The following is a 22,819-nucleotide window of genomic DNA, read 5'->3' as shown; positions in this document are numbered from 1 at the left end:
AAAAGTGTTTCACCTACATTACAGCCTTTTATAGTTATCACTCCCCCGGAGCAAACAAGCCAACCACGAGTTGGCAGGTATATACCAAAATCTGAAGCGATTTATTGACTGTGTAGTCTAGTGTGTGTGACGGATGAGTGAGTCTATCATAGGATGTCATGGAAAAATAAATGTGCGCGCTTGTCAGCAACTGCACACCAAATGGTGACTCACCCATGCAGTCACCGCGCGCACTCCAGTCCAACGCGCATATCCCAGAAGGAAGCAGCGCTCCTTATGAAAACTGACAGTTCGGGAAAGTTCTCTGCGGTCACTCCGGTCTCTGTCGGGTTTCGATTGCATTTCTGCTGAAGTGCATAAACTGTCCTACACAAAGACGTGATACCGTGAAAAATAAAATAAAATCGCTAAGTGCCAAAAAGCAATCCAAACCCTGATAAACAGGCCTACATATTTTCTGTTCATGTAGGGCACTGGGCTCACCTAACAGCTACCCAATTATCATATCAAACTTCTAAAACTAAACGTAAATAGTAGTAAACAATCATTCAATTAGGTCAGTTTTGTGAAGATAAATGACCTACTTAATGTGATATCTTTCAAGATGACAGTTATTTATTTCATGCTTGCTGGATGGGGATTTTTCTTCTAGTGGGAACTAAATGAGATACCATCTCTTTATTCCCAACAAGGATGGATTTACACAACTTTGTCCTATGATTATGTGTCATAGCATGCTCAATGGGTAGAGGCAATAGGCTGCTTTGCCACAATTAACACCACACTGTAATAATAACAAGCCATTCAGGTCTTTTTGGCCATGTAGTGTACGATCCATATCAAATCTAATTGTATTGGTCACATACACATGATTAGCAGATGTTATAGCGGGTGTAGCGAAATGCTTGTGTAGGCCTATAGCGGTAGTAAACATATGAAATAATCTACTTTTGGCACTCAGGTATACTGAGATTATTAAGATATGTGTTCACATAACCTTCTAGTCCGCCAACTGAAGATGTCTCCCAATATGTGGTCTGAGTTGAACTTTGGGCCTACCCAGGAAGCCACCCGCCTGTGTTTATCCACTCAGTGGGTGACAGCAGGGGTGCTAAAGTCACACCAAGGCCCTTTTAAAATGGAGTCTGGGTAAGACTGGGTAAGCCCCCCCCCCCCCCATCATCATCAGGTGTCAAAGAGAGAACGATTCGGGCCAAAGTTCTCCCACACAGGAGAACAATAAAGGAATCTTAATTGGACTGTCTTTGAAGAGAAGATCAATCAACTTAGGATCGTATGAATCTATGAAGATGTCATAAGATATTCCAAAGGTTCCATGGCTCACTTCATATATGGTCCTTAAAAAGGTTCTAAAACAAAAACATGAACAAAGGGGGGTGGGCTCAAGGAAGGGGTGTGATGTATCCGTGTATGTATCAAGGCAGGTAATACTGCATTTTGGATTATCCACATACAACACGTAGCAAATGTATTTTATTTTTTTCCCCATTGGGTACCACTGACATACATAGATTTCCACAGAGCAAGAATGTGAATCACAAAGTTTTGTTGTGACAAGTCTAATGGACATTCACGCACACATTTTCCCCTTTCAGTTCTGAACCTGTAATCAGGTTGCCACATCTTTTTTCAAGAATGATGACTCCATTCGTATTCCACACCTCAAATTACCTATATTACCACCAAGACCAAGTTCATAAACTAGTATGACAAGGACTTTAAATTAATTCCTATCAAACTGGTTTAACCCTCCTGAACCTAATCAGGATGCTGCATCGTTTTTCAGAGAACATCAAATAACCAATATTACCTAAGTAACATTTTCATAAACCAGTTAGACAAGGAGTTTACATTGATTTATTAGGATTTGTGATGTTTTCAGAAGTAAAAAGGCCCCCAAGCTTAGGCAACAGCCCCAAAAGCATATGGGTCCCACCCTTTCATGTTGTGGCACAGTTGACACTCCAACTTTTCCAGGGACGGTGGCTTCATCACCATAGCCAGATAAGGGCCGTTTGGCCATCGACACCAGTACAGGAATGTCAGTGGGTGACAGTCACAGAGGGACCAGGGAGGGGTGAAGGGGGTCAGGCTGTCTCTGATCCACTGTGTGACTGGCTACATAGCTTTGCCTGCGTTTATGGGCCCAGGCTGTAAACTCATTACCATCCACCTATCAGCACAGGGGACAGAAGGACTACAGGGCAACCATTCATTTATACCCCCCCAAAGACATCAATAGGCTTCCATTTGACTCTTTACAGCAGAGTGTTGTAGTGTACCAGTTCTTTCTGATGGCTCACAGTAAGCTTAATAAAAAAATGACCAACATAGTATGCACTTTTCATATCAGTGTGTGCATTTATATTCACATTGTGTATGTGTCTTAGTGTATTTGAGTGAGTGTGATCTGTGCATTTTATGTGACCGAGGTCATGAGGGGTAAAGTGAGAGTGCTCAGCTGTCCACTCAGATTAGTGTGAAAGGAAAGCATGCTGGGACGATACTAAATGGATACTGTAGTGGGCATAGCAACACACACATGCTGTTAGCAAAGCAACCTTCAACTGAACTAGCGCCCACTGAGCAAAATTGGTTCAAAGATGTCTTTTAACACCTTTTTAACAAAGAAGACATATTTTCAACATCGTGCTTAGTGGGTTGTGTGTTCAAAATATACTCCAAAGACAACACGGGTCCTCACACCGGAAAACATCTATTTATTTATTTTCTATACAGTGTATTGCTCCATTTTCACAATAGTGCAAAATTACTTTACAAGTGTCCTCATAAATATAACAAACATATTATAAATAAACAATGCATGTGACAATGTGTTAACTGAAAAAGCTAGTCACTTTGACATTGCACAAATGTTTTAATCCAAGAAATTGGGTAACTTCTGATTTACATTTGAATCAACAAAATGGAAGCCAAGGTCTTGTGTGGTTGAGTGCGGATTTCACTCATGGATTTCACTCATGGTACATAAGGAGTTCACACAAACCCAGAAGGCAAAATTTGCCATGGAATGTTATGAGTTATTTTTCTGGTTGTAAATGTGTTTTCTGGTTGTATGGTCAGATACCAGATTACAACGAGTTAAAGATGTCCTTTTCTAGTTGCTAAAAATACATCTAATCAGTATAAAACCTGACCATGATGTCACAAAAAATATCAGTGCAACCACTTTTGCCCTTTGGGAACAAGACACTTCACCATTTCAGGAAATAATCTGTATTAGACAAACAGAGCTTTGTTTTCTAAGGGGGTCTTTCTACAACTAACCGATATTGGGTTGTTCCGGAAAAAACAAAACTAGAAAATCAAAATCCTTCTAAAAAAATAAATTTAAAAAGGGAGAAAAAAATTACTTCTCAGAAGTTTGACATCTTATCACACTGTGCTACATATTTATTGAACCTAGTTAACCATGACTGAGTCAAGAACTCAAATTAGGACCCATTGTAGTCTATTGTAACCTTGGCTGACACAGCTCTTTCACCTCAGGCAAAGAGTCAGTATCAACTTTGTAAAAATAGGTTCATTATTTTAACGACTCCACCTTTTAACTTCCAAAGAAGTTACGTGTTTCAGAGTATCATTCGAGCTTAGAGTTATATTACATGTTGTCACACGTTTATACACATCTGTATCCCTGGTACATTTGTATCCTTTTCAACAATACATGGATGAGGTATGGGTGAAAGTACAAACTGAAGTAAGACAAAATGACAGCACCATAGGTGTTCTACATTGACATGACCGTCGTTAGTGTCAAGTGTTCAGATTGGTGGCATTTGTGTTAAGCTTCTAACTTGAACTTTACGCACTTAAGCCATTTCAAAGCTGCCAGAAGCGTGATACCACTGTGTGTGTTTATGAATGATAATGATCTATACAGCACATTAGGCTATTCTAATTAGCTAGCAAGCTTGCATACACAACAGCCTTCCACACAACAGTATTGGACATCAGTTGCCCTAATTTTTATTTTACCTTTATTTTACTAGGCAAGTCAGTTAAGAAGAAATTCTTATTTTCAATGACGGCCTAGGAACGGCCCGTTCAGGGGCAGAACGACAGATTTGTACCTTGTCAGCTCGGGGATTTGAACTTCCGGTTATTAGTCCAACGCTCTAACCACTAGGCTACCCTGCCGCCCTCATTAACTATTAATTACATTGGTGGTGTCATGCACGTGGCAGTGACAAGGCAATAAAAAAAACACAAAAAATATACTCACATTTACAGTCAAGGTACCAACACACAAAATAATATCCACAAGGACCTGTAAATGCATCAGCTCATTTCTCTCATGGTTACATGAACCACTGCATGAAAAAAATAAACCTTTATCTTTTAACTGTTTTCCAATTCAAATAATAAAGAGATATTTCAGTTGACCGGGGTCCCGTATGTGTTAAGCGTCTCGGAGTAGGAGTGCTGATCTAGAATCAGTGTAGCCTTTTAAATCATTCAGAATAAGAGGGATGACCTGATCTGGGATCAGAATTCCTACTCTGAGATACTTTATGAATACGGCCCTGATATTGTCTTCAGTTTAAGACATCCTTATCAATCCTCTCTTCACTCTGATACACTCAACTCTCAAGCACAAACTGAATGACTAACAGTGTCACATTTTGACATTTTCGATGACACACTTCCATCCATGATATGCACAAAGTTAACGCAACAAAATAAAAACAATACGTCTCTCTTGAGTTGTAGCAGTGGTCCATTTGCTTTTCATAAAGCATCTTTGAAATTGTCTGAATATATTAGCTATAGATTGTTTTACATTTAATAAATAAGAAATAGAATTCAACGTAATTGTTTTTTTTTATATAAAAAAAGGGATTTAAACAAATCTACAGTTTTGAGTAACGGTAGATCTAGTATCAATAGATCTATTTTTCAGTGTGACGTTTCCCCTAGGTACAGATCTAGGATCAGCTTCCCCTTCCCCAATCCTAACCTTAACCATTAGTGGGGAAAATGCTAAACTGACCCAAGATCAGTGTCTAGGGGTAACTTCACCCTCCTCCCCACGTGCGTCTGTGGGGTTGGACGGTAAACAACATTGGCCGTTACTGCCACCTAGTGTGACACATTCAGCAGCACTATACATTTTTATTCCTGCCGGCCAGGACACGATAAGCATGCATGGCAGAACCAGTCTATAGCTACATTCCTTAGTTAAAATAATTAATTTCAATATCCATATATATATTATTGCAAAAATGGTGACATTTACAGTACACATGATACACAAAGTGACTGTCTTCAGAGACAGTGTTTCAAGCATTGGATTGCAAAGGGAAAGAGGAATAAAGGGAGGATGTTTTTTAGTTTTTTAAATCTTTATCCAAGGAAAACTCTACCGTGTTCTTCAAGAGACTAGGAGCTGGTATCTTTACGGTAATACAGCGAGACCTCAGGAAACGAGACCGCAAAAGATCCACCAGCAACCTCTGTGTTTCTCTCTCTCTCCCCATCCTTCGCTCTTCCAACCTCATCACCTCTTCTCTGTTTAACTGCACCCCCTCCCTTCCCTCCCTCCCCCCCTTCACACAGAGCAGTTACGTCTCTTGCTTGGGCCTGGCTGTGCGGGGGCGGCGGTGACCGAGGCGGGGGCTGAGGTCAGCCGGAACCTAGCCCCGTGTCAAAGGCTGGTGGAGGACACGGAGAGCGTGGGCGACGAGGGCGGCGGGAAGTTGAGCAGCTCCAGGACGGCCACGCCCACGCTGCTGCGTCGCGTGAACATGCAGGAGGCCGCCACCCACTTGTTGCTGCGCGGGTTGTACTTCTCAATGGAGTTGAGGCTGGAGCTGCCGTCGTTGCCGCCCACTGCGTACAGCCAGCCGTCCATGGCCACAAGGTCATGGGTACTTCTGGGAAAGGGGTGCAGCATAACATGCAGACTCAGTAAGGCAGGTCAAATTCAGGTAGGTCCCTCCCTGTTTCAGCATGTTTGCTTCCGTTTGGTTGTGGTGAATACGACCTTGCTGTGACTAGATGGGGCCTGTTTTTAGATGAATATGAGCCACACTGCTGATTACAACAATGGTTTATTTATGGACTGGAGCATCCATTGTCATCATGTTTCCCTGGTCAATTCATTTCCTGTTGACTCCGTCTATTTCCCTGTGTGTGTGTGTGTGTGATCTTGTGTGTGTGATTGTCTTCATGTTTGTGTGTGTGTGTGTGTGTATGTGCATGTTTGACTCCAATTTAAATCTCCCAATCCTGGTCTCTAAGGCCCACTGCATGTGCAGGGTCCAGAAACCCTAATCATTAGGTGAGTAACAGCTGTAATGAACACCTCATCACACTCTGAGACTACTTTCAAATACTCTTGTATAACAGAATGGCATCAAGTATTGTGTACAACATAACACCTTAAAAGCACTTGTGTGGGATACATTCTAAATGCATTCACAGCCTTCATGTACATATAAAGGCACCTATGAGGAGCGAGAGAAGGCTCCTATATATGCACTGGTAATGAAGGTATAGCCACAGGTGGTTGGTAGCGATTGTGACGTGGCTGGCGGTGCCCACCTGCGGATGTTCATGGGCGCCACGCCCTCCCAGGCATTGGTTTTGGGGTTGAACCGCTCCACTGAGTTCAGGCAGCTGGTGCCGTCATTTCCCCCGGCTACGTAGAGCATGCCCTCCAGCACGGCCACCCCGGCACTGCTGCGTCGGCTCAGCATGTTGGCGATGGCTGTCCACGCGTTGCTCTGTTCCGACCAATCATAGAGGGTTGTTAGGAGTCACATGGTCAGTTGAGGGACTCATCAGTGTTGGTTCTACTTTTTGATCTGGGCAGAAGTTCAGCTTTATGGGCCGGTTTTAACCTGATAAAGCATATTAACGGACTGAAAATATAGCCTGGTGGGACCAGCCTAATCGCTACGTTCCCCATTGTATTTAATAGGATGGTGAACACAGTGATCAAGTTGGTTCTACCAGGCTACTGAAAATCATGCTCAGTTGAGATTCTTCTATAGGCTTAATCTGTGTCCAGGAAACATGTTCATATTGATAGAGATCTCATTCTTTGTTTCGGTTTTAGTTTTTTACCTGTGGTTCATATTTCTCCACTGTAGCTAGGTGTGAGGAACTGTCATACCCTCCTACTGCATACAGACTACCATCTAGAGATAGGGAGAGAAAGAGTGAGAGAGATGGTAGAGTGACAGAGAGAGGGAGAGAGAAAACAGAGAAAAGCGAGAGGGAGAGAGAGATGGTAGAGTGACAGAGAGAGGGAGAGAGAAAAGAGAGAGAGAGAGAGATGGTAGAGTGACAGAGGGAGAGAGAAAAGAAAGAAAAGCGAGAGAGGGAGAGAGAGATGGTAGAGTGACAGAGAGAGGGAGAAAACAGAGAAAAGCGAGAGGGAGAGAGAGATGGTAGAGTGACAGAGAGGGAGAGAGAACAGAATAAAAAAATAAAAAGAGACAGAGAGCCACGTGATGACAAGCTCCAAATGCCAGATTACAGCTCGCAAATGTTTGATGGGGCCCATAATAACCAGGAACCCAGTAGGAAAATCACTCTGTGCTCAATAGATGACATAATCACACCAAGGTGAACATCACATGCTCACCCAGAGTGGCCACACGGACATATCTCCTTCGGGTGCTCATGGCAGCGATGGAGGTCCAGGTACTGGTCAGAGGGTCGTATCGCTCTGCACTGTTGGGGTGGAGGGGACACTCATTACATACATGGATGGAGTACAACAATCTCAGTATTTGTATATGTGAGTGAACATCTGTTGAGACAACCAGTATCGGATTAATTCACTGACAGAGAAGGAAGGAAGTCTCCCTGTAGACAGCGGGCTAGAGGTACATTCATATTTGTAACACTTTATGGAGGTACACATGTTAACGTTGTAACACTTATGAAGGTGTCCCTAAGTTATTATGGAGGAGTCCAAGTCCTCAGAGTGGGTAGATAGTACAGTAGATAGAAGAAGTTCCAAGTCAAAAGGCACGGGGCTAGATTTGAACCCAATCCCGACCCTGGCATATGTGTTCCCGGGGTCAGCAGCACTAACCGCTACAGGCTAGTGAGCAGCGACAGAAGTGGACCTGTTGAGGCAGGAAGCTCCGTCGTAACCGCCGGCCGCGTACAGGAGGCCGTGCAACACCGCCACACCCAGACAGCTCCGCCGCGTCCCCATGGAAACCTCGGGTTGCCAGGAGTTGGTGACCGGGTCGTAGGACTCCACAGTCGCTAGATCGGAGGTACCGTCATACCTGAGCGAGAGAGAGGCCAGTGAGTGGGCTTAGGGGTTGTGTACCAGACACTGGTGGCAGAGTCCATCCTCCTATGGTTTGTCTAGGATGGGTCCAAAATGGCAACCTATTCCCTATATAGTGCACCATTTTCCCCATAAGGTTCAGGTCAAAAACAGTGCACTATATTGGGAATAGGGTGCCATTTTGACGTATCCTAGGCCTAGAAGGATGGGCTCTGACACTAGTGGTGTCTGGTACCTCTTCAGATTTCGTTCTTTAATCTCATTAAGCGATTCTTCACAACTGTATTTTGTTAACAGTTCAAAAATACAATAAACTTTCTTGAAATAAAATGGATTTTAAATAAGGTATGATCTGTTTATTTATTTGTCATAGCTTATTTCCATCAGGAGCACCTGGATGAGACTGACATTCCAGACAGTGATAGTAGTCTGAATACTACTTTGTTCTACCTTTCACTTGATGTACAAAAGCAAAGGGTATTAGTTTTGTTTCCCTCTCTCGGATAGAGGGGACGTGCTTTGGCATTGAAAGTCACAATTTGAATAATTACACTTTTTAAGGGCAACACTCATGTTAGTCCTGCTGCCACAGGCAACTGTTTATCTTATCATACAAAATAATATATTTCAATGTGTTCGGTTAAATAAGATTACAACAAGTTATCTCCCCTAATCCTAGTCTCACTTTTAAGACAGTCATATTAACCTAACTGAGCTAGCTAGCTAGCAAAACTACCACTAGCATACCAGTGTTAAACAGTCCTATTTCAGATAGCTAGCACGACATTGGTTAAGACTTATTACCCACATCCAGACTATCTAGGGGTCAAAGGTTGGTCAGATGAGTTCATCTCTTACCCTCCCACTGCGTACAGCTTGTTTCCTATGGCCGCCACGCCCACCCGTGCCCGCCGGGTGGACATAGAGGCCACCATGTGCCAGCGATCTGTCCGCGTGTCGTAGGCCTCGCAGTCACCGTGGATGGCAAACAGACTGCCCCCACCTGGGCACAACACACGCAGACAACAACCACATAATCATCATGGCTAACAACATGCACAACCAGTGCTGAGGATGGTCCCATTTCAATTATAATACGAACAAATATTCTACAGATGGTAGTCGCGAGCTGTAATATTCCAAACTCATTTTGGATAATTGCCAAATCACATCTATTTAAAATGTTATGTGTTTTGAATGTTACACAGTATCTGTGAACCGGTTAGCCTTTAACCAAGGGCCAAATTCAGGATCCCTGTTTAAACAATGGAACTCTATAGGTAGAAAGTACTTCATAAAGCATGTGTACGCGCGTGTGTGTATGTACCCTGGTGGGTAACGTCTGGGGCACACTGACCAACGGCGAAGAGCACGGGGCTGGCGCCCTCGCAGCGACGGGGCCGGGTGCGGCTGTTGCTCAGCACGCCTCTCTGCTCGGGCATCAGGTGGTACTTGAGGGCTTCGATGAGCAGGTCCTTGCACTCCGAGTGGTGACGCACCAACTGCTCCGTGTCCACGTTGCTCATGAGGAAATCCCTCCGCAGTAGGGGCAGGCGTACACACTTCATCAGCTAGAGAGGGGAATGGGAGGTGGGTGGTGGGAATGAAACCCACAATCCTGACATTGTAAGTGTCATGCTATACACACTGAGCTACACAGGTGCATATTTGATCTTACCCAGGGAACGTGCTGCCTGCGCCCGTCAATGTCGTGTTTGACCCAGCTCAGCACGGCCCGGTATACCTCCTCTTCCGACGGCACGTTCAGGTTGTCACTGGAGATCAGGTCCAATACCTTCACACAGAGAGGAGGGAGAGAAGGAAGGGGGAGAGAAAGGAGGAGGAGAGAGAAGGGGTGTGGGGGAGAGAGTGGGTAGGCATAGAGAGAAGTAGAGAAAAAGAGGGCAAGAGAGAGTATAATTTTACCCAAGAGTTACAAACACAGCAGTCTCTACACCTCTTGACATTTGCTAGCAATTCTCTTACATCAATGAAAGAAGCTAGTCCCCCACAAAGGGGTTCATCCCACGTGGGATGAGTCACAAAAGTTGTCACAACAAGAAATTATAACATGAATTCATTCCTATTTATCTGGAATTAATGTTAATTTTGGAACATCTTGAAAAGGTCAGCTTTACTGAAATGTCCAATAAAAATGAAACAATGAGCCGAGGTAAATGTGTGTGTGGGATCAATTTTCATGAAGAAAATGGTTTAGAATCGTATTTCCATTAGCACCACAAAGACATTGTGTATGCTTGCTATCCCCAGCCCGCTAGCTGTCTGAATCGCCGTGACTCCAACCAGCCTCACTACTCACTGGACCCTTATGATCACTCGGCTACGCATGCCTCTCCTTAATGTCAATATGCCTTGTCCATTGCTGTTCTGGTTAGTGTTTATTGGCTTATTTCACTGTAGAGCCTCTAGCCCTGCTCAACATGCCTTAGCTAATCCTTCCGTTCCACCTCCCACACATGCGATGACATCACCTTGTTTAAATTATGTTTCTAGAGACTATCTCTCTCATCATCACTCAATGCCTAAGCCTACCTCCACTGTATCCAACCATAACTTTGTCTGTACATTATGCCATGAATCTATTCTATCGCGCCCAGAAACCTGCTCCTTTTACACTCTGTTCCGGACGTACTAGACCTGTTCTTATAGCCTTTAGCCGTACCCTAATCCTACTCCTCCTCCTTTGTTCCTCTGGTGATGTAGAGGTTAATCCAGGCCCTGCAGTGCCTAGCTCCACTCCTATTCCCCAGGTGCTCTCATTTGTAGACTTCTGTAACCGTAAAAGCCTTGGTTTCATGCATGTTAACATTAGAAGCATCCTCCCTAAGTTTGTTTTATTCACTGCTTTAGCACACTCTGCAAACCCGGATTTCCTAGCCGTGTCTGAATCCTGGCTTAGGAAGACCTCCAAAAACCCTGACATTTCTTTCCCTAACTATAACATTTTCCAACAATATAGAACTGCCAAAGGGGGCGGTGTTGCAATCTACTGCAGCGATAGCCTGCAGAGTTCTGTCTTACTATCCAGGTCTGTACACAAACAATTCGAGCTTCTACTTTTAAAAATCCACCTTTCTCATTGTTATCGCTTGCTATAGACCAACCTATGCCCCCAGCTGTGCTCTGGACACTTTATTTGAATTGATTGCCCCCCGTCTTTCTTCAGAGCTCGTGCTGCTAGGTGACCTAAACTTGGACATGCTTAACACCCCGGCCATCCTACAATCTAAGCTTGATGCCCTCAATCTCACACAAATTATCAATGAACCTACCAGGTACAACCCTAAAGCTGTAAACACAGGCACCCTCAGATATCATCCTAACCAACTTGCCCTCCAAATACACCTCTGCTGTTTTTAACCAAGATCTCAGCGATCACTGCCTCATTGCCTGCATCCGCAATGGGTCTGCGGTCAAACGACCACACCTCATCACTGTCAAATGCTCCCTAAAACACTTCAGTAAGCAGGCCTTTCTAATCGACCTGGCCCGGGAATCCTGGAAGGATATTGACCTCATCCCGTCAGTAGAGGATGCCTGGTTATTCTCCAAAAGTGCTTTCCTCACCATCCTAAATAAGCATGCCCCACCCCACAATTGGAATCAGGAACAGATATAGCCCTTGGTTCTCTCCAGACTCCAGCCCTTGACCAGCACAAAAAAACTCCTGTGGCGTTCTGCATTAGCATCGAATAGCCCCCGTGATATGCAACTTTTCAGGGAAGTCAGGAACCAATATACACAGGCAGTTAGGAAAGCAAAGGCTAGCTTTTTTTAAGCAGACATTTGCATCCTGTAACACAAAATCAAAAAGGTTCTGGGACACTGTAAAGTCCATGGAGAATAAAAGCACCTCCTCCCAGCTTCCCACTGCACTGAGGCTAGGAAACACTGTCACCACCAATAAATCCACTATAACTGAGAATTTCAATAAGCATTTTTCATTGGCTGGCCATGCTTTCCACCTGGCTACCCCTACCCCAGTCAACTGCCACAGCAACTAGCCCAAGCCTCCCCCATTTCTCCTTCACCCAAATCCAGATAGCTGATGTTCTGAAAGAGCTGCAAAATTTGGACCCCTACAAATCAGCCGGGCTAGACAATCTGGAGCCGCTCTTTCTAAAATGATCTACCGAAATTGTTTCAACCCCTATTACTAGCCTGTTCAAACTCTCTTTCGTATCGTCTGAGATTCCCAAAGATTGGAAAGCAGCCGAGGTCATCCCCCTCTTCAAAGGGGGAGACATTCTAGACCCAAACTGCTACAGACCTATATCTATCCTACCCTGTCTTTCTAAGGTCTTCAAAAGCCAAGTTAACAAACAGATCACCGACCATTTTGAATCCCACCATACCTTCTCCGCTATGCAATCTGGTTTCAGAGCTGGTCATGGGTGCACCTCAGCCACGCTCAAGGTCCTAAACGATATCATAACTGCCATCGATAAGAGACAATACTGTGCAGCCGTATTCATCGACCTGGCCAAGGCTTTTGACTCTGTCAATCACCACATTCTTATCGGCAGACTCAACAGCCTTGGTTTCTCAAATGATTGCCTTGCCTGGTTTACCAACTACTTACCTGATAGAGTTCAGCGTGTCAAATCGGAGGGCCTGTTGTCCGGACCTCTGGCAGTCTCTATGGGGGTGCCACAGAGTTCAATTCTCAGGCCGACTGTCTTCTCTGTTTACATCAATGATATTGCTCTTGCTGCTGGTGATTCTCTGATCCACCTCGACGCAGACGACACCATTCTGTATACTTCTGGCCCTTCTTTGGACACTGTGTAAACTAACCTCCAGACGAGCTTCAATGCCATACAACACTCCTTCTGTGGCCTCCAACTGCTATTGAATGCATGTAAAACTAAATGCATGCTCTTCAACCGATCGCTGCCCGCCTGACTAGCATCACTACTCTGGACGGTTCTAATACCTAGGTGTCAGACTAGACCGTAAACTCTCCTTCCAGACTCATATTAAGCGTCTCCAATCCAAATTTAAATCTAGAATCGGCTTCCTATTTCCCAACAAAGCATCCTTCACTCATGCTGCCAAACATACCCTCGTAAAACTGACCATCCTACCGATCCCACCGACTTCGGCGATGTCATTTACAAAATAGCCTCCAACACTCTACTCAACAAATTGGATGTTTATCACAGTGCCATCCGTTTTGTCAACAAAGCCCCATATACTACCTTCCACTGCGACCTGTACGCTCGCGTTGGCTGGCCCTCGCTTCATACTCATCGCCAAACCCACTGGCTCCAGGTCATCTTTGCTAGGTAAATCCCCGCCTTATCTCAGCTCACTGGTTACCATAGCAGCACCCACCCGTAGCACGCGCTCCAGCAGGTATATCTCACTGGTCACCCCCAAAGCCAATTCCTACTTGGCAGCCTTTCCTTCCAGTTCTCTGCTTCCAATGACTGGAACGAACTGCAAAGATCACTGAAGCTGGAGACACATATCTCCCTCACTAGCTTTAAGCACCAGCTGTCAGAGCAGCTTACAGATCACTGGACCTGTACATAGCCCATCTGTAAACAGCCCATCCAACTACCTCATCCCCATACTGTATTTATTTATTTATCTTGCTCCTTTGCACATTCATCTTCTGCACATCTACCATTCCAGTGTTTAATTGCTATATTGTAATTACTTCGCCACCACGGTCTATTTATTGCCATACCTCCCTTATCTTACCTCATATGCACTCACTGTATATAGACTTTTTATACTGTATTATTAACCGTTTGTTTATTCCATGTGTAACTCTGTGTTGTTGTTTGTGTTGCACTGCTTTGCTTTATCTTGGCCAGGTCGCAGTTGTAAATGAGAACTTGTTCTCAACTAGCCTACCTGGTTAAATAAAGGTGAAAAAAATGTTTTAAAAATTCACATATGCGGTGTGTACCCTTTTAACTGAAGCTAAATGGGTAAGGGCGTGTCCTGATATATTACAGCGTGCCTATGTAGTGCGTGGGTGTAGTGTGTGTGCCTCTTTTAGGGCGGTGTGTGTGTGTGTGCGCACTGCAGAGAGGGTGGCACAGCTCCTAGTCAGGCAGGGCAGGGCTGGAGTTGCCAGCTGCTGCTGAGATCAATAGAATAGCAGCAGCTTCAGATGAACAGCATAAGCTAATCCACATGAACTAGAGAGCCATACAGCACAGAGCCAGCACAGTACAGAGCTAGCACAGTACAGAGGCAGCACAGTACAGAGCCAGCACAGTACAGAGCCAACACAGTACAGAGCCAACACAGTACAGAGCCAGCACAGGACAGAGCCAGCACAGTACAGAGCCAGCACAGTACAGAGCAGCACAGAGCCAGCACAGTACAGAGCAGCACAGAGCCAGCACAGTACAGAGCCAGCACAGAGCCAGCACAGTACAGAGCCAGCACAGTACAGAGCCAGCACAGTACAGAGCCAGCACAGGACAGAGCTAGCACAGGACAGAGCAGCACAGTACAGAGCCAGCACAGTACAGAGCCAGTACAGTACAGAGCCAGCACAGGACAGAGCTAGCACAGTACAGAGCCAGCACAGTACAGAGCCAGCACCTCAGTACAGAGCCAGCACCTCAGTACAGAGCAGCACAGTACAGAGCAGCACAGTACAGAGCAGCACAGTACAGAGCAGCACAGTACAGAGCAGCACAGAGCCAGCACAGTACAGAGCCAGCACAGTACAGAGCAGCACAGTACAGAGCCAGCACAGCACAGTAGAGAGCCAGCACAGTAGAGAGCCAGCACAGTACAGAGCCAGCACAGTACAGAGCAGCACAGTACAGAGCCAGACAGACAATGTGTCTGTGTCTGACATGTAAAGTGTACCAGTACAAGCGTGTTTGAGAGAGCCAGAAAGAACAGATACGAAATGTATATTTAAAAACATGAATAAACCAAATATCTGTGTATGTGAGCAATGACACTGTGTAGTAAGTAGATGACCATAAGGTCTAGTCAAAACTCCAGTTGCCAGTGTTCGTGTCTAAAACGGGAAAATGTGGGGGCGCTTTTCATGGCTCGGTGAGCTCAAAAACACTTAGAGCAGGTAAATAAATCCTGCCCCTGTGCAGATCTGTGACTGGCACACGACCGCTGCAGAAAGAGAAAGGAAGAAAAAGAGAGGCAGAAAGTAGAGAGCGACACAAAGAGAGAGAGAGAAAGAGAGAGACAAAGGAATACAAAGAGAAAGCAAAAGAGAGAGCAGAGTCACAGCTGGCAGCCCTACAGCTCCGTTTCGGATGTCACTAAGCCTACTCATTCTACTCTTGGCTAATGGATAGTGCCCAATTCATTTCAATCTGGCGGGTAAAATTGAGATGGAAGAGAATTAAAGAGCAATCAAATTGTGTAGTGTTTCAGTCAGGAGGAAAATCCTAACAGCTGGTGCTGTCACAGCTGTCACATAGCTGAACCTGTCCCGTCTCTGATATTGTCTCGAAACGTATGTTCACCAACACAACTAGGCACGCTGCTAACCCCAACTCAGACCCTAACAGAGACTACTGACTCCTACCCCTCAACTCTGACCACAGGATGAAATGAGCGTTCACATCTGTCCACATGCTAGGTCGCTACTTCCCCATTCGCTTTTCATGGACGCGGGGTCCTGTAGATCTTTCCGTCTCTTGGCAGCACATACACCATGGCCGTGTTCTAGGCTTCAAGACGCATGCCGGATCTTACAACGCCTCGATGTGTGTTTAACGTATCAGCTAAACATTACGATTCCGTGCCAGGACCCCGAAAAATGTTGGATATCTTATATTGTTCTGGCAATTCTCACATAGAAACTTAATTGGGAGGAAGGATGTTTGACATGCTTTTGACATTTGTATCACAAACCATTTTTGGGGAAAATTCATGACGAAGAGTTCATTTGAGGACCTCTTCAGACCTCTACATGCCTCCTGTAAGACCTTATGATCCGGGAATCGTACGCGATACATGCAACATCTTGGTGTCATTAAGCTCTAACAAATCGGGTTATGTCTAGATTCTGAAAACAAAAATGTACCCTTTTTGATTTAGCTTATTTTTAGACATATTAGTTTGGAACAATATGTGTCTCACCACCTGGATAAGGTCTTATGTAGCAACATTTGAAATAGTTTTTTTTTTACATTGGTAAAAAGTAAAGACTGGTATATCATACAATGTGTTTTTTAGGATCTTTTTTTTTTGAAAATGGTCAAACTTAGTTTTGAAGCTATGACCCATTTTATATATACATAGAATTGACATTATAACCAAATCACAACAGAGGGAGTTCCCTTGTAATCCATTTCCCATTCATGTACTTGTACAGTATATTGCAACAAACTATACGTCTTAAAATGTACGAAATCAAAAAGGGTCCTTCTGAATTATTGATATATTTTATGTTAAATAAGAGGTTTGAGCACAGTATAGGGAGTGTAATGACACAAAGATGTTGTCCGTTATGCTTGAGCAAGGCACTTAACCCTAAATTGCGTTTGTAAATCGTTCTGGATAAGACAACTAAAATGTAAAGGTTCACGCATCATAGCGTCACTTTCATCATGATTTTCTCCAAAATAGTTTGTGATAGAACAAAAAAAAACTAGTCAAAGCTCCTTCCTCCCAATGACGTTTCTATGTGAGAATTGCCAGAACATTCGGATGGATACAAAACAATATTTTAGCTGTATCCTTTCGTGGAATTACCCACTAGAAATCTGATTCCCGACTGCGCAGTCGATGATGTGGCAAGCAACCATTGGTCGATGCAATGCAACATCTGCAATGTACTCAGTCTGGAACATGAACCATACTTGGCAGTGCTCTGCTTAATTACCACTTCCAGGTCATACCCCTAAACTAGTCCAGACGATGAACAAGTGACTGCTATGCTGAGCTGCTATGACAGAAAAACTAGATGGAGAGCATGATGAGTAAAACCACAAAAGACACTGATTGACAAGGAGCCGAGGATGGAGCGATGTCTTCGTTTAATGAGTGTTCAAAAGGCAACTACACACTCTCGTCTTTGCTGCTGGCTCTATGAAGGACCTTGAGGGGGTTGAGGGAAGGATAGAACATGACAAGATGTTCTCCTCTTTCTGCAGGAAAGAGAAGGACAGTCAGAGTGGGAGGAGACTAACGCATCCCAGTGCAGCTGAGCATCTTTGTCTTTACCAATAACTGTCAGACGAGTGGACAGCACCGTAGATCACCTTGATTGATTAAGAGGTGAAAAGGTTTATATTCCTAGTGTGCCTAGAGCTTGCAGGCTCCCAACATCAGCGCACAAGTCATAAACCAAGGTGCCACTAACTTTCAACAACTCCAATGCAAAACAATGACAAAAATAAGATCCCATCGCTGTCACGCCACGTCATTCTGTAAGGAAAGGCATATGACATGCTAGCTCAGTATTCTGTCTGGCCTCTACCTGTTTCAGCGGCAGCAGCATGAACTCCTCGGTCTTGGACACCTCCACGAAGTGCTGCAGGACGTACTTGTGCGCCGACTTGAGCAGGTCGCTGCAGGAGTGTGTGTCTGCGAAACCGCGGATGCCCAGGCAGTTAGAGGGGTCCAGCTGGCTGAGGAGGAACTTACAGCAGGCGTCTCTCACCCCGTTGAGCTGCAGCAGGCTGGCCGCTGGGAGTAAGGTCTAGAAGAAAAAGAGGACGATCGGGGGGAGCCATAGACGCCAGAGCGATGTAGCAAACTGCAGTTTTTGCACCCCCACTTTTTTTACCAGAAAAGTATCATGATCCATTAGGTAATTTCTCATGTTCAAATGATTAGTAATGTTTTGAGCTAGTCTGTATTAAAATACATCATTATTATATAATACATCAAAATGGAAGTAACAGATTCCATTTTGCACCCCCTCCCCTCATTGCCTCAAGATGAATGGTTTGGCCCACTTGAAAGCGATGCTTCACTTCCTTGCTCCACTGTTTTGGCTCAGTGCAGTTAGAAAGCACTCGCTGCACCACTGGTGTTAAAAAACTAACATTTGTATCATTGTTTCATGTCGGATGCACACAGGGTGTTGTTACATATCATTTGAGAGGCAGCACCACGAGCAAAGTTTGCCATTTCACGTTGCCTGTAAGAACCTTGATGAGCACGAGCATGTCTGATAAGGCTTTACTGTATCGCAGCCTCTGAGAGAACCTCAATTGCTGGAGTCCTCTCTCCTCGCCTCCTTCACAAAACACATTGGAGGAGAAGGTCAGAGGGGCGGGACCTCTGGCTTTCTCATCCAATGCGATTTGAGAAGGAGACGAGAGGACGTGAGGAGTTTACACTTGAGATTCTCCCACTGACTGAGTAGCCTTCCATCAGCCTACCACCTTGGCGGAAAACGGCGTGTCCGGTAGCTGGCGGGCTGTCAATGAGTAGCTGACAAGTAGATAGTGAGAAATAATCATTAGGCCTAATATTACATGATTAAATCTGTGGAATAACTTTTCTCCCCAAGCTGTTTACAGGTATTTAGCACCATTCGGCATTTTTGCCATCCATTTCCCCAAATAAATGGGTTTAAACCACATTGTTAGAATGTTGTTTTCATTCAGTTACAAAAGTAAACAGCCTGGCTGAGCCCCGTGAGAGTGCACCACGGCTGCTTCACGGTTACAATGTAGCCAAGCTGTGTTTACATGTGCCTGTGCGCAAATTGAAAAAGCACAGGACATTTGTACCTTGATGAAACAGCTCTGCTTTGCTTGGTTGGTAATATCGACCCAATAAGCTATTTCTACCCTTGTTGCATCAAATATGTATGCTGCTGAGACAGATTTGAAACATTTTCATGGTGACAGGAGCTAGGTGTCTATCCAATTGGCGATATATTTTCATGCAAATATTGTAAAATATGCATGAAGAAAACATGTGCATTCTTTCACCAGTGGTGTGTTTCCACCAAACGGACTTGTTGCAGATAAAAATCAGTGCGTTATGATGTAGAGGATACAAAATGTACTTTTTTTGCTTAAGTTTAAATGTACTGAATAAAAATCTAAAGTTCAATGTGTTTCCATTGTATTTTTTACTAAAACAGTTGGGTTAAATAGCAAATGTCCCTACTCTGGTCTTGGTACGTGTGCTCTAGCCAACAACTGGAAGATAGTCTACAGTGTGGGTAGGCTGTGTGGGTAGGCTGTGTGGGTAGGCTGTGTGGGTAGGCTGTGTGGGTAGGCTAATCTACATGAGATTATTACTGATAAAAGCGAGAACGTCAGTCAAGCATCGATCCTGTCACCAGAATATAACCCTCAATATTTATTGGAAAGGAGCATCAAACTCATCACCTTGCACTTTCACCACCCTGTGAAGTTCAGAATAACTTATTTCATCTGTAACCTAATAAACTGCATGGTTTCCTAAATCATAGTGGAAGGACCACACACCATATCATCATGTGAATCCAGGTTTACTTCGATATGATGGTTATTATATCAATATTTGCGTATAAATGAGTTTCCACCACCATTTCTCACAGAATACATTTTACCGACACAAAAAGATCCCACCTTGTCAGACAAACAAATTATCTTTAGGCATTTATAAACTTGTACCAAACCTTCCGGTTTCCATCAGCTGTCCTGATATTTTTATATGGTATACCTTTATTCGCATAAAACAACAGGGCCAAAAAGGCAGAACGGAAAAGTCATGTGCTTGCTGAGACTACACTTTGGTATTCCTTGTTATTCCATTGTACTCCCACTTTTACATAAAGTCTAGTTCCCATGGGTGGAGCGATATAAAACGTGAAGATGAGTATAGGATGATATGAAGATTAGTATAGGATGATATGGGGTATGAAGATTAGTATAGGATGATATGGGGTATGAAGATTAGTATAGGATGATATGGGGTATGAAGATTAGTATAGGATGATATGGGGTATGAAGATCAGTATAGGATGATATGGGGTATGAAGATCAGTATAGGATGATATGGGGTATGAAGATCAGTATAGGATGATATGGGGTATGAAGATCAGTATAGGATGATATTATGAAGATCAGTATAGGATGATATTATGAAGATCAGTATAGGATGATATGGGGTATGAAGATCAGTATAGGATGATATGGGGTAGGATGTAAATGGTTTGTGGCGTGATGCTAAAGGATGTGACAATATATTAGAGATTAGGAACAGAAATACTTTGACGAAGTAATGTAATCATCAGTATCAGTGTGTTTTCATGGAATAATTTTACGGTTTTTACTTTATGTTACTAAATGTATTAGTTCCAGAGAGGTACGTATACAAAGCTATTAAAACAAGAGCCAAATACTTCTCAAACCCGTTCAGATTTCATGCTCTCCACGAACATCAGAGTACAGAACTCTCACGTTATTACTTTGACAGCGGTCAGAGAAGTTTACAAACTTTGAGAGTGTTCGAGACCACCATGTAGAATAATGATGGTACATTCCCTACATACTGACTACTTTTGAATATATAGTGCACTACAAATGTAGTTTTATCTCAATCTCTTCATTCAAAGACTCAATAATTAACATTCTTACTGACAGTTGTGGCTGCTTTGCGTGATGTATTGTTGTCTCTACCTTCTTTACCTTTGTACTGTTGTCTGTGCCCAATAATGTTTGTACCATGTTGTGCTGCTACCATGTTGTTGTCATGTGTTGCTGCCTTGCTATGTTGTTGTCTTTAGGTCCCCCTTTATGTAGTGTTGTGTCTCTTGTCGTGATGTGTGTTATGTTCTATTATTTTTTATTGTTTTATTTTTTAATCTCCAGCCCCCGTCCCCGCAGGAGGTCTTTTGCCTTTTGGTAGGCCGTCATTGTAAATAAGAATTTGTCCTTAACTGACTTGCCTAGTTAAATAAAGGTTAAATACAAGTAAATAAATAAAAGTAGGGAATAAGGTGCTATTTGAGACGCAGTAGTCTTTTTTTCTTACCTGCACGTTGCCCTCCCCCACCACGATTTCTGCTGTGTAGGCATACTGAACCAGCTGTTCCAACGCCTGGGGGTCAATGTCATGCAGGGTCACGTGGGTCTGGCGACTCTCCGACATCTCATCTGCATGACCACAGACAGACAACAGAGTTTTCCAGTTTTCCAGTCTGTGCCTGTGTCCGTGCGGACAAATCATATGCGAAACCAATTCAACATGTCAAGTGAGAGAAATCAAATCAGATTTCAAGTGCAATTAACACTCCATTTGTGTGTGTGTGTGTAATGTGGTATATACTCTATTGCAGGGTTCCCCAACTGGCAGCCCATGGGCAGGGGGGGACATAAAAGACTGCAATAACACCAGCAACTCAACTCAAAGTGATTCATTTTTTAAATATGTTTCAAAGTATTCCCACACATAACAGCTAGCTTTGAAATTATTATGTTTTAGTCAAATGTTATATCTGTTTGGGCTTCTTGGGCTCAATTTGCATTTTAAAAATGTTTTGTATCTAAGTTCCGGCCCCATGACCATTGTTTCAAGAACAAAAATCGACCTGCGGCTTAATCTAGTTGATGATCCCTGCTCTATTGCCATAGACATGAAGCACGTACCTCCCATTACACACAAATTCTCATAGGACAGACACTGCATAGCACTATGAAATTGTTCAGCATTTGTAGCTGTCTGCGTCTGAGTGATTAATTGTTTTGACTGTCAGACAATCTTTGTGTAATTCCGATTCCTGGAACTATGAGGCGCTTGCGTTAAGCCAAACACAGCGAAGAAGCACATTTTAGCATGGAAGGTAGTCCATTTGTTCCAACAGGTCAAAAGAACCAGCACACACGCACAACAGCGTTTTGGATATATTGATTAGATTGTTGGCTGTACAGGGCATTCGGAAAGAATTCAGAACCCTTGATTCAAGCTCTATCAGGTTGGATGTGGAGCGTCGTTGCACAGTTATTTTCAGGTCACTCTAGAGATGTTCGATCGGGTTCAAGTCCGGGCTGGGCAACTCAAGGACATTCAGAAACTTGTCCCGAAGCCACTCCTGTGTTGTCTTGGCTTTGCGCTTAGGGTTGTTGTCCTGTTGGAAGGTGAACCTTCTGAGGTCCTGAGTGCTCTGGAGCAGGCTTTCATCAAGGAGCTCTCTGTAATTTGCTCTGTTCATCTTACCCTTGATCCTGATTAGTATTTCTTCCGCTGAAAAACATCCCCACAGTATGATGCTGCCACCCCCATGCTTCACCGTAGGGATGGTGCCAGGTTTCCTCCAGAAGTGACGCTTGGCATTCAGGCCAGAGTTCAGTCTTGGCGTCATCAGACCTGACAATCTGGTTTCTCATGGTCTGAGTCCTTTAGGTGCCTTTTGGCAAACTCCAAGCGAGCTGTTGTGTCCTTTTTACTGAGGAGTCGCTTCCGTCTGGCCACTCTACCATAAAGGCCTGATTGGTGGAGTGCTGCACAGATGGTTTTCCTTCTGGAAGGTTCTCCCATCTCCACAGAGGACCTCTGGAGCTCTGCCAGAGTGACCATCGGGTTCTTTGTCACCTCCAAGACCAA

General features: G+C 44.0%; 1 protein-coding gene across 2 annotated transcripts in view; it reads right to left on the bottom strand.

The window, feature by feature from the left end:
- Positions 1-2,723: 2,723 nt before the first annotated feature.
- LOC139368321 (kelch-like protein 17) overlaps positions 2,724-22,819 on the bottom strand; it is a 31,824-nt gene continuing 11,728 nt past the window's right edge. The window contains exons 3-12 of one of the 2 annotated variants that reach the window (XM_071107076.1): positions 21,251-21,372; positions 17,748-17,969; positions 9,978-10,094; positions 9,627-9,870; positions 9,158-9,302; positions 8,127-8,294; positions 7,637-7,725; positions 7,114-7,187; positions 6,589-6,770; positions 2,724-5,918 (exon numbers count right to left, since the gene is read on the bottom strand). In XM_071107076.1, the coding sequence (XP_070963177.1) occupies positions 5,690-5,918; positions 6,589-6,770; positions 7,114-7,187; positions 7,637-7,725; positions 8,127-8,294; positions 9,158-9,302; positions 9,627-9,870; positions 9,978-10,094; positions 17,748-17,969; positions 21,251-21,372 (1,592 nt within the window). In that variant the 3' untranslated portion in view covers positions 2,724-5,689. The remainder of the gene's footprint in view (positions 5,919-6,588; positions 6,771-7,113; positions 7,188-7,636; positions 7,726-8,126; positions 8,295-9,157; positions 9,303-9,626; positions 9,871-9,977; positions 10,095-17,747; positions 17,970-21,250; positions 21,373-22,819) is intronic. The other variant, XM_071107077.1, reaches the window with a different exon arrangement.

Source organism: Oncorhynchus clarkii, chromosome 16, assembly GCF_045791955.1.
Source record: "Oncorhynchus clarkii lewisi isolate Uvic-CL-2024 chromosome 16, UVic_Ocla_1.0, whole genome shotgun sequence".
NCBI classification, from domain to species: domain Eukaryota; kingdom Metazoa; phylum Chordata; class Actinopteri; order Salmoniformes; family Salmonidae; genus Oncorhynchus; species Oncorhynchus clarkii.
The sequence above is the reverse complement of the archived record's forward strand: the minus strand, read 5'-3'. Positions and strand labels throughout refer to the sequence as shown.